The 12,255-nt window shown below is 45.3% G+C and overlaps 1 protein-coding gene across 1 annotated transcript in view; it reads left to right on the forward strand.

The window, feature by feature from the left end:
- FANCM (FA complementation group M) overlaps positions 1-10,876 on the forward strand; it is a 77,015-nt gene extending 66,139 nt beyond the window's left edge. Inside the window, exons 16-24 of the mRNA XM_026056133.1 lie at positions 535-614; positions 727-795; positions 1,336-1,473; positions 4,136-4,292; positions 5,068-5,174; positions 6,176-6,739; positions 7,540-7,924; positions 9,535-9,826; positions 10,625-10,876. Of these exons, the coding sequence (XP_025911918.1) occupies positions 535-614; positions 727-795; positions 1,336-1,473; positions 4,136-4,292; positions 5,068-5,174; positions 6,176-6,739; positions 7,540-7,924; positions 9,535-9,826; positions 10,625-10,772 (1,940 nt within the window). The 3' untranslated portion in view covers positions 10,773-10,876. The remainder of the gene's footprint in view (positions 1-534; positions 615-726; positions 796-1,335; positions 1,474-4,135; positions 4,293-5,067; positions 5,175-6,175; positions 6,740-7,539; positions 7,925-9,534; positions 9,827-10,624) is intronic.
- The last annotated feature ends 1,379 nt before the right edge of the window (positions 10,877-12,255 follow it).

Genomic DNA, 12,255 nt, shown 5'->3' on the forward strand with positions numbered 1-12,255 from the left:
CTCCCCTGGGGTGTTGGAAAGCTCCTGCTCGGTCTCTCCCGAAGCCATTTTCACTCCAGACGAGACAAGCCCAGCTTTTTGTTGAAATGAGAATTATTGATACTTAACTACGCTCTTTTAGAAGTGGGATGTTTAGGAATTCTGTGCTTTTCCAGACAGCAATCCGAACCGGTGAGTGGTTTAGCGGGAAGCCTCCCTCCCCCCGTCCTGCCAGAAGCATAGCGCTTATTCAGTTTATAAGGGCTCCTTCCCCTTGGTTTCATTTTCACCTTCCTTTTGCTTTATCGGCACTGCCCGCGGTTGCCGCTTCTGCTCAGAGAATCTCCAGGGAAGCAGGATTTATTGTGCGTCTCAGCTGGAGCTTATTTATTTTGATTAACAAGGCTAAAGCGAACAATATTTGCCACATAGATCAATAAGTAATCTCCTTTGTAGGTACTTTTGTAAGAGACCGATTTTGGTTGTTCAGTTATGGCAATATTGTATTGTGAACAACACGTTTTCTTACAAGTGCTGTTTGCTGTTTCTCTGTAGGAACAAGCAGTGAAAGTGAAGAAGAGATTGTTATCCGAAGAAAAAACAGGAAAAAAGAAAATGTTTTGAAGTCCCCTGACGTGAGTCTTACTGGAGGGGAAGAAAAAAAAAGACGAGAAGCAAAAAAGCCAAGAAAGCCAAACATAGAAGCAAAAATCATCTTTGCAATTATACTTATTTCTGTTTATATAGGTTATGAATGGCAGTGATTTTGAATCGCCAGTTCATGCCGTCAGAAAACGTAGACACCCGCTTAACACGGTTAGTGTGTGCTTTGGTGATACAGAGGAAGAATAATTCAAACTTGTTTATGGATTATATTTTTAAACATTTAATCTTTCTCCAGTCAGCAGGCAAGCGCTCTTACTAAAAAGATTTTATGCTATCTGACCTAAGCAAATCAGAATGTCATTTTTTCCCTTCCTTCAGTTCTTTCCCAAGGTCTCCTAAGATGAATTTGTAGTTGTTTGGCAGTGAATTATTGTTATAGATGTAAGAGCTGAGCCTCTTCCGTTGTGAGAGGCAGTAAAATAACCTCTCTTCCACAAAGCTTTGAGTCAGCAGAATGTTCATGTCACATTTAACCTGATTTTTCTTCCAGATAACATATGTTCTTGTTCCTTTCTGAAGAGGTGCTACTTTTCTATTTAATAGAATGGTTCGCATCATTGTATTTTGCAATTTCAAGTGTGAAAATCGGACACTGCTGAAAAAAAATGATGTTGAAGGATGTGTGTGTAATTAAAATGCTTTGCTTGCTTTAGCCTTGCTTATTAAAGTGCTTGTGACGTGTTCCTCTAGTCGGATGTGTCCAGCGATGACAGCRTGGATCTTCACAGGAACTCCAGGAGGAGCCCGGAGAGCAGCTCAGCACCCTGTAACAAGAAACAGCCAAGAAGTGTGAAACGGCCAAAGGTCAAGAGCAGCTTTACATGCAAGGTACGAGGTTACGTGTCCCTTTTAACACTTCGAAGGGCAAATTTGGAGCAGGTTGCACTGAAGGTGTAATTTAGATAACTAAAGTGCTTTGTCATAGCTGTACATATGTAAGTATAGACATTTGCATTGTTTCAACAAAAGAACCAAAACTAGAATTGGTGAGATTCTACTTCGTCTCCAAACTGCAAGAATAAACTGCAAATATTTTCCAACTTCTCTAAATTTAAATTAAAAACACATAAAATGTCAAAATTGCTGAGCACTGGTTTCACATCCTTAGGACAAAAATTTACTGTGTCATGGAGCCATTCGTTCTGGAGCCTCTGTGTGTGTGTATGTCTATTTTTATGGCATTATGTAGACTCTCATGCTACAACTGTATTACAGTAGACATGCGGTTGGGCAGCAGTTCACTTTTAGGACGTCATTTAGTAGCGTTGATACCAATATCTGTTTCACACAAGTTTGTTGCAAATTGGAGATGAGATGAAACCTTGGAACACTGGATATTGATTTGAACTCTCACCTCCGTTGCCCGACTTTCAAAGGAGTCTCCCAGACCCTGCGTAATAACATTCTGAAGCAAAATAGGAATTTACACCATGAGTAAGGAGATACCCAAAGATCAGTCAGACTTGGGAAATTCAGGTACTTTTCCAGAACTTACGCTATTAGGACATTTGATCATACGAATATATGACCTGCTCTACTGGTTTCAACTTTGAACATCTTAAGAGAGTAAATGCTCCCTCGACCCAAAGCTTAAGTCTTAGCTCAGTATTTCATACTTTAATCTGTCACTGCATCAGGAACTTGTTGAGAGGGTGCAGGGCTGGGATTTTATGTTCACAGTAAGTTGAAAAGCTCTTAGATAGGCATGGATGTGCGTTCCACTAGGAGGAGATTAAGCAATCAGGACTCCAGGGCACATTATGTTGCATATTTTTAATGCTTGATCCAACACACACAGAAAAGTATCTTGTGGTTCCTAACTTGAACAGTGCCTTTCAGGAGCGCACTTCTAGCCAGCAGGATCATCTTCGTTATGGAGACTTCCCCGTAGTATCAGTACTTTATGGTCTGGAATACAAAGAATAAGGGAGGTGAAATTAAACATTTCTTTGAACGGAGACCAAAAGGTTCATGGAAAAGAGTATGTTATCTGTGTTCTTATGAAATCCTACTCTGCCTTCACATGTCATCTTATCCAAACATCATATGGATGAACATGTCAGAATTCTACAACCTCAGAAGATCCAAGACGTCAGAATCCTTCTGCTAGCCCACCACCAGAATTACTGATAAAGGAGTTGTAAGCGTGGCAGTGATCTGTGATTAGATTAACTGAGCTTGTGAAAAGTCCAGTGTGACCAGAACAGCCATCCGGCACTGGATGAGATTCAGTAGATAATTTAAGCACCTGGTAGTGCTTTATTTCCTATGTGTCACCAGAGTCCTGACTATTAGTTTCTGCTTTCACGGTGTGTTGCTGCAGAGTTTGTCCTCTCCACAGTCCTCCACAAATAGGAAGGATTAAGACTAACTGGCAATAGCACTGAGTGGTCTTTCCTGTAAGCAGGTGACCTCGATGTGTTTGAAAATCATCAAAACTCTCCTAGCAAAGGAACCATTAATAATGCCTGTCAGGCTTGCTAATTGGTGTAAGCAGAGAGCTAAAAGAGACCAGACTTAGGAAAATTTGGAAAATCGGAAATGTCACTAATTATATGCAAAAGGTGCCTCACTCTTCCTTGTGGTAAAGCAAAATGTACGGCTTTGTACGTTATAGTCTAAACATCCCAAAGGCAAACAAATCATTCTTCTGGAGTAATTGAGATACATAATGATTATTCTTCCTTTTTTTTTTCCAGATTTTACTTTAATGCGTTATAGCTGAAATTATAAGAGAAAAAATTAGCTTAGTATGAAGTGTCTCTGAAAAGACATCTTCCTGACCTTTTTGTTTGGTTTCCCTGAACATCCTTCGGTATATTCCGCTGTCTGTTACTGAGGGAACTTCGRGGTTTGTATCATGTCTCCTTCACTGCAGTCCCTGTGTGAAGCGTCTCAAATTCCACGAAAGAAGAGAATTTCCTCAATAATCAGTTGCGTTGTCTAATGAAACAAGCCAGAGTCCTAAGCAGGAAAGGGCAAACCAATATGTCATCTGCATCTGAACTTTCTGATGGACTTAGGTTCAGAGTAATCCAGATTTTTTAATTCAAAACCGCTTTTCTTTAAGCAACTCCAAATTAGAATGAGTAAAACTAGATTGATAAGTTATAAAATAACATAATATTATTGGGTAGCTTAGTTGCAGTGTGTTAGGAAGCTCTGTCTGTACTTAACTAGTCCAGGTGCAAACAGTACTATGCACGCTACGTACCTTTGGCTAGCATTTTTAAATGGCTCCAGCTTCGTCTTTCTGTTGTGGTGGGTCCGATCTCTGTGTTCTTCCATGTATTTCACTGAATTTTGTGTTCTTTGCATCACTTCCCTTGTGCAGGACTCTGTTTTCTGAGAAAAGCCTAACACCCGTGGGCATCTGAGCAGTTATCTTCTGAATTCATGAGCTGATTTAATCAGACACCTCATACGTAACATTAATTGGGAGCCAGCTTCTCTAACGTTAAATTTGTTTGTATTTTTTTTCATTTTTTAGAATGCAGCAAGACAGTTTTTAGAGGAAGAAGCTGAGCTTTCCCAGCAAGAGGCAGATGGTGTTTCATCTGATGAGAGTGATGATTCAGAAGATGAGCTGAGCTCTTCACTCGCCCAGTTCCTCAACGATGATGCAGAGGTCACACAAGTGTTAAATGGTGAATGAAGAAAATTTTTACGGTTTTAAGATAAGAGCGAAGTGGCGTGCGATAGCCGTGGTCGTTCAGTCAGTCACTGCACATGTCAGTTTATAAGCAGTTAAACTCTTCGGCGGTGGTAAATTAGGTGCTTGCCGTTATTTAGTTGTACCTTCTCCGTTTGTACTCTCGTGAGCTCGTATGTATTAAACGCCTCCCTGAAGGTCTCTGCGTTGCCATAGCTTTGTGCAAGCTTGAGCGAGTCCTTCGAGGCTTGCGTAGTTAGGAGCTCGCCCTTCGCTAAGGAGCAGCCCGTCCCCGCGTGCTCCGTTGTGACTGCGCAGAAACACAATTTTCCCTTTTGGTTAGAAATCTCTGAAACTTTCAGGTCTTCTGATACAGAGAGACCTGAAATATGAAATAAAGGTATGAATTGTGAAGATAAAATTACAGTGTTGACACTGTCAGAGATGAGAAAGTAATGGGGTTTTTTCAGCTGAGGTGATATGCTTATCCCTGCATTGATGAACCTTGTCTTTCCCTCGGGTGTCTGCGTTATGGAATCATCTTACTCCCGTTAAAGAGGTTCCCAGAAGTTGTTGCTGAGGATTTTCCTTCTCCACTGAGAGTCTTTTCAAATTCCTTTTTTTTTTCTTTCTTTTTTTTTGTGTGTGAAATACAGGTTTGGGGGAGCTTATAATGGAATTATTTATCATAAAAAACATAATGTAACAATAATGAAAGAAATAATTATATCCTTAATAATACTGCGTTCTCTTCTCTTTCTTTAATTCAGACTCCGAGATGAAAGGAGTTTACCTGAATTCTGTGCGTAGTCCAGCTCTTGGCAATAGATACAAGATGGTTCACCGTGGATTCAACAACAGCGCGATTTTCTCGCAGGTGTGAAATGAAACGGCTGCCATCCTTGCGAAATTCAGTTTATATATGACTGTATTTGAGTTTTAATCTCACTTTGGAGTGTGGCTTGCAGCCTCTTGTTACTAAGTTCTAAGAAAAGACTTCAGGCCTCATTTGGATTTCTGAGTTTAGAAAGTGCACACGCGGGTGTGCTTTGGTGGAAGCGTACATGTTCCTGCTGGAGAGAGGTCGCCGGGCAGGCTGACGCGAAAGCCTCCCGACCGCTGGTCCTCTCTTCTCGCTGAAGAGCAAGGCTGCTGCCGCGATCGCTGCGGCTGGCCGTAGGGGCTGTGCGGTACCTCCAGGGCCATGAGCTTTGCCTGCTGCTGCCGTCACAAGGGTTTCTGACTTTCTGACTGTCCCCCGCGATCCGTCGTTGGGTTCTGCTTTACCCCTAACGCTGCACACGTGCCGTGGCGCAAACCGCTTGCTGCGCTGTATTTTCAGTTATGTAGTCTTCAGCTTTCCCTTCTTTTTTCACAGAGACCGAACATGGTAAGTAAATGATAAATTTGAAAAATGGATGCTCAGGATGGTTTGTCGGTCCCCTCACTCCCAGCAAGGTCTCTCTGTATCCTCCATTCTTGTATTTTATATCACCTTCAGCACTATAAATGGAGGTCTGTATTTGATGAAAAGGCTAAATTACCTTTTTTTTCTTCTTTTTTGCTCTTAACTCTCTTACTTCTATTGTGATATTACAATTAATAGTCCCATTAAAAGCTTTCTGGTGAAAAACCATGGGCATGACCCAAAAATCTCAATGTACACTCATTTCCAGAATCAGCCACAAGTATGTAGGGCCTCCAGGGAAGCGGCTGAGAAACCAGGTAGCGTGTTCACCACTCTATTTTATGAGTATTAAGAAGCCTGTATGCTCTGTGGTGCTTATGCACAGGATGCACTGGATAAGCAAAATACAGAGCAAGAGCAAAATTAGTGCAGAGTTTCAAAACCTGCTATTTTTGGTTTTCCCCCCGCAGATTCCTGAGCAAGACGAGGCTTATGCAGAAGACAGCTTCTGTGTCGGAGAGGAGGAAGAGGAAACTTGCAGAAAAAGTGACTCCAGCGAGGAGGAAGTGTGCGTTAATTTTGATCTCCTGAATGATGAGAGTTTTGCTAAGGGAAGAAAACAATACCTCACTCGCCGTAGAAAAAAACTGAACCAGGCCAAGATGGAAGAGGACCACACTGCTCCGGTGCCAAAGAAGAAACCATCCCGAATTATTGTCCTTGATGACTCCAGTGGGGAAGAAACGAGTGTCAGTAACGAGAAGCCCATGACAACAGGCTGTTTCAGGACAGAACCGGAAAGTGCTCAGTTACCCAGATCATCGCCTTCAGTCTCTTCAGCACAGCACAAAGAAATTGCAGAAGTCAGTGCTCATCAGCCTCTGGAGAATAAGGGTCAGATGCTTCTCAGCCTGAAGGCGTCAGTGTCTGAAACGCTCGATTTTCACCCAGAAGCTCAAGTCAGGAGCAGATGTTCCTCATCGATTGTCTCTAGTTCTGATTCCAGGAAAGAGGATCTTCGGGCTCCCGCTGAGGTGGGTGTTAATTCGAAACAAGGACTTTCATCTCACCTCACGTTTCGCTAAAGAAAGTGGCGTGGGGGGAGCTCGTCCTTGCTGGATTGTTGTTAGGAGGGTTCTCAGAAACACAGCAGCAATAGTGAACGTGCTTCTGGCGATAAAGGCGTAAGTCCATTCTGCTTTTTTTGCTTTACATTACCACCTTTTTCCTTGATATAGGAAGCTTTTGTACTTGCAGTCTAACTTGGAGAATGTCTTAGTGATGAATGAATAAAAACCGAGGATTAGATACTGTCTTCAGTCTGACAGTCATGGAGGAATATGGATCTATGTCAAATGGCAGAGAGATCCCAGTAACCTGGGGTCGGAATTACTTTGTTTTTGTAGTTATAAAGTACTGCTTCACTGTCCTAAACTAAAAACCTGCATAGTCTGAGGTTTGATTCCTGAACTTCTGTTACGCTTTTCTGCCTGACTTTTATTGTTTACAATATTCAATTTTTGTTGAACTCATTATTGTTAGTGAATCCTGCAAACTTCTGTAATTTAAGCCACTGAGTAATTAGGTGCTCAACTGATTTGGGAGATTAAGGTTAGACAGCATTAAAATGTTGATCCGAAAGTGTTAATGTTTTGCAATAAAGCACCATTTTTTAAGGAGATTTTATTAACTAGATTTTTCAAAAAACTGTGGAACAAAGTTTGTGTCTGCTGAGCATCAGTGGTGAAAACCATTTTTTTTATTGGCACGTCATTCTTTGGCCTTGCGCGTCTGTGATCACTTAGAGATGCCATGTGATTCTCAACACTTGCAGGTGGAAAGTTCTTTGAAGAACGCCTGTGTGAACCCTTCAGCTGCATCCTGCTCTGCTTCCCGAAAACCCTCATCAACTCCGAGTCTTACTTCACGTGACCCTCTGGAGAAGGAAGCTTCACTTTGTATCCTGGTAGACAGTCGTGAGATCTCCTCGGGACCAGAAGTAATATCTTCCTTGAAGGCAGTGCACGGTGTGAAGGTGCAGGTTTGCTCGCTGAGCAGTAGCGACTACGTTGTGAGCAACCGCATGGCGGTGGAAAGGAAATTTCAGTCAGAGTTACTGAACTCTGTCAATAGGACTAAAGTGATCCAGCGGATCCAGCGCTTGCAGAGCATGTTTGAGAGAATATGTGTGATCGTGGAAAAGGACAGGGTTAAAACAGGTGGGTATTCCCAGGTGGGGGTGGCGCGTGGACACACCGGTCTCTGCTCAAGGCTCACAGTGGCCACGGTAGCTCTGTGTATAACAAAGGTCTGAAGCTGGTTATGTTCAAAACCTTTGTTTTAGCCTCTGTAGGAGTCTTGCATTGATGAGGTCACCAGCTAAACATTAAAATTTGCTTTGTGCTGAGGGTGCTTAGTATACATAGAGATCCACAACTGGCTAAAGAGGGCTACTCTACTGGCGCGAGGAAAAACAAGTTGACTTGTATTAGTATGGTCAGTTAACATGCCAAAAAATCAGCTTCAAAACAACCTAAAACAAAGAGGGCAAGAAGGATGCAATGACGAAAGCGCTTGGCACTGAAATAGCTGGCTCAAGAAAAATATTTTTTCTCGAGTGACCTGACAAGTGGTGTCTGTCAAATGCACAGGAAAATTCTCACCTGTTAAAGGCAGCGGGAGCAGGAGCCAACCTGAGCAAGCCATTCTGCCTATTAAATCCACCTTCAAAAGGTATTAAAAAAGAAAAAGTACGGATTAAAACACACAGTAGCTGGTACTTGAATAGTCAGAAGGTAATGAGCTGATTGTAATCAGGTTTTTAGAAAAAGACAAAAAGAGCGCTTGTACGAAGAGTTGCTTTTTTGGAAGCCTGTGTTTGGGCTATTAGCTCATGTCGCAAAGCACAGAACAGATTCTCAAATGCGCCTTTATAATCCCACCTGACTTTACTAAAGCTCGTGGAAAATCTGGGCTATTTCTTAAAGTAATTCATATCGTTCAGACTAGCCCTTTGTTTTAATCATAAGATCCAGATTATGTAGCCTAGTGATTTTACTAATGCTGTCGATTCCCAGTGCCATCCAGAAAATGAAGTGATTCAAAGAAATCCTGCACCTGCTTTAAAAATGATGAAACTAGAGCTCTCGGCTTCAGTTAAACTACAGACATTCAGGGATGTAAAACACTACTACGGAAATGAAGTAATTGTGGATGTAGCTGTGTTTTTGTGACATAAATCTAATATCTGTGACAGTCTAAATATGAATATGATGGTTGAATCGGTCACTGAAGACGCAGATTGTCACGGGGGCGTAGATAAGGGCGTTGCCTTTGCGTTGCCTTTCTGCCCCACTGCTGAAGCCATCGTTCAGTTCCAGCTTTTGTCCAGTTTCTCTAGTTAAACTGTTTTCAAAGTGCTGCTTGTTTCTTATTTGACCCTGTTCGAGTGCTTTCTTGTTACCTCCGTAGCTTTACAAAATCTCTTTAGTCCGTCCGGTTATTCACCATTTACCACATGTTCCTCTCAAGCCTCTCTCGTAATGACCTTTGCATCTAATTTGCATTCTCGGTGCTAATTCCTCAAATCTGCTTCTGGAATAACCAAGTAAATCCTCCTCACCGTGACCCATCCCACCTCCTTCCCTCGAGAAGTTTTCCCTCATCCTGCTTTTGGGTTGTGGGAACTCGAGGCAGTGAATGTGGCTTTGTCGTTAGAAGCCACCTCTACTTTGGTGCTTTGTAAGTGATTCACATTCTAGTTCTTCGCCGTAATTTAGGATTTACAGGTAAATACTCACTGAGTTTTTCTGTTATTTTAACTCTGTAGGAGAAACGTCCAGATTTTTCCAAAGGACTCAGTGCTTTGATGGGGTGCTCTCAGCCTTGGTCCAGGCTGGGATCCGAATCCTTTTTAGCTCTTGCCAAGAGGAAACCGCCACTTTGCTGAAAGACCTGGCTTTGGTGGAGCAGAGAAAAAACGCTGCCATTCTTGTGCCAACCGAAGTGGAGGGTCGCAGGCAGGAACTGCTCAACTTCTACCTGAGCATTCCTAACATGAGCTACTTAGCCGCGCTCAACCTGTGCCACTATTTCGACTCCGTGAAGAAGATGGCCAACAGGTAACGGCGAAGGTGCACTGCAAGTATGTTGAGGCTCTCGCGCCTTGCGGGAGGATGGAGATTGTAGCGCCTTTTCCTTCTCCTTTCCCATCTCTCTAAATTCACCCCGGCCCTCGTGCTAACGGTGTGAATCGGAAACTAGACCTTGATGGCCTTGATGGTGGCGGTGGGGAGAACAGTGATTGATTGCTCCTGGAAAGGACTGCCAAATTCTCCCATCTTTTCCTAATTCAGTAGTTGTTTTGGGCTTTGAGGAGTTGCTTGGTCCTCGGGACAGCGAACAGGGACTGTCCCTGGCCCCTCTTGGGAAGCGGTGCTTGGGCTGATAGCGGTGAGGGGAAGCCTCCCCCGACTTTCCTTCTTCGCTGTCTCACCCAGGACCTTCTGCTGGGCAGAGGTGAGGCAGGATTACCCGGAGATGCCATTTTTGTGCCTTACTGTTATTCCCAGAGCTCCGCGGGAGCTTTCCTGTCTCCACATCTGCCCTTCCCTCCTCTTTAGGCCTTCCTCAATCTCCTTTCAATAACAGGCAGAGCTTGTTACTCCTGCTTCTGCTGCCCTTCGCCTTTCAGCGGTCATGGCCTTCCCTGTTTCTCTGCAGCTCTTGGGCTTGCTTAGTCCAGTGTGGGCTCAGCCTTAGAAACGGAGAGGGAGGTGAGCGCCGGCAGCTCTGGCATCCTGCTGCTCTCCGCACGCTGGACCCTTCTCCCTGCCTGGTGCTTTCCCGGCCGGCCCGGTATCGTCCCCGTGGCGGCCAGAGCGCGGCGTGCGAGGTGCCTCCTTGTTTGTTTCTTGCAGCTCCCCGCTGGACATCGCCACCCGCGCCCGCGTCAGCCAGCAGAAGGCGGAGGAGATCTACCGCTACCTCCGCTACGGCTTTGACGTGCAGATGCTGCCCGAAAACCTCCGCACGAAAGGGAGAAGCGGCGCAGCYGCAAGGAGCTGAGGGCGGCGAGAGGGGGCCTCCAGCGCTGGGGCTGTTTGCTTTTAACTGCACTTTATTACGTTCTCGTTCGCTGTACTATATGTAAATAAACCCTTGCAGAAATCGCCGGGGCTGTGGGGGGGTGTTAGACCCGCGCGCGTTTCTCTCGTCGTGTCCCTGCAGCGCGCCCTGGCCAGGCGGTGCTGGGCCGGGCGCTCCCCAGGTTGGGCTTCCTGCAAAGCGAGCGCCCGGGCTGCGGCTTTCTGCTGCCACGCTGTGGCTGCCTGCAGAAATGTCTGTCTGTCCTGTCCCTTTGTCTCCTCTGTAATTGCTGTTTTCTGGTGCAGCCCTTGGAAGGAGCAAAAGCTTTGCCTYTGGAGGAGGGAAGGGCACAGAGCCCCGTTCACCCTGCTGAGCATCAGGGAGGCCAAGGGAGGGGGGGGGTGGAGGCGTTTGGCCCCCTGCACCCCGGGGTGCTGATATTTGGTACTGCAGCTGTTGGGGGGGGGGCTTAGCTGGGGACCTCTAGGGTTTAGTAAGGCTTGGTTTAGCTTCAGCTCAATTTTTGTAGTAAGTGATTTACCAGAACCAGTCTCTACTGTAGTTTGCAGTTCAAAGGCTTGTAAAGGCCTGAAATTGTGTTTTTTTTTTTTTTTTTTTTTTGGGGGGGGGGGGGGAGGGGGGGGGGGGAGAGGAGGAGGAGGAAGCATCCATCGTGTAACACTTTGAGTAAGCACCCAGAGCAGTTCTGGCAGACGGAAGGTGAACGCCGCATGTACCTTGGCCACAAGTACCTGAGGGTCACAAGCTTTTTCTGGAYGTGTCTCAGGTAAGTCAAGGCTTGTCCACATGGGGACAGGCCAGTGCCCGCTATCACTGCTGCTGCGGTTTTCGTTGGAAGGCAACACACGCCCACCCCCCCCCCCCAAATTAGCACTACGAGTCGGCCGGTCTTTGTGCCTGCGTGGTGTCCCCTGCCCCTGCGCAGGACGAGTGTAATGGTTCCCCCGCTCCTGCACCAGTAGCTGCTAAAGTATTGGGGGGGGGGGGAACCCTCACCCTCGACTACAGCAGCAAAGCAACAGGGTAGTGCAGAGCTGAGCACAGGTTTTGCAAACTGCTGTTCAACCGCAACTTCGCTCTCGCAAGTTACTGTCGTAACATCGGAGCGGTTTTCTCTGGGTTTGGTGTCAGGGTTCCCCCCCCCCCGAAGGAACGCGGCCTCCTCTTGCTCCCCATAGCCACAGCCGTCCTGCTACACGCGACTGCAGCCCGTTTCCTAATCTCGGTTCCCCTCCCCTGCAGCACTGCCTTAGAGATGCATAATGTTATAGCCTTAATTTACATGACGCATTTCACAGAACACTGTGGTGGCGTTTGAGCTCTCAGTTTCTAAAGAAAGACCTATGATGTAAGTTGTTTTAAGGCCCCTCTTAATTTGTGCCTCTGGGCCCTCTCCTACCCCTCCGCTTCACCTTAGCTAAGCCCCTGATGAAACAGCTCC

This window comes from Apteryx rowi, unplaced genomic scaffold, assembly GCF_003343035.1.
Source record: "Apteryx rowi isolate R43461 unplaced genomic scaffold, aptRow1 scaffold_13, whole genome shotgun sequence".
Taxonomy (NCBI): Eukaryota; Metazoa; Chordata; class Aves; order Apterygiformes; family Apterygidae; genus Apteryx; species Apteryx rowi.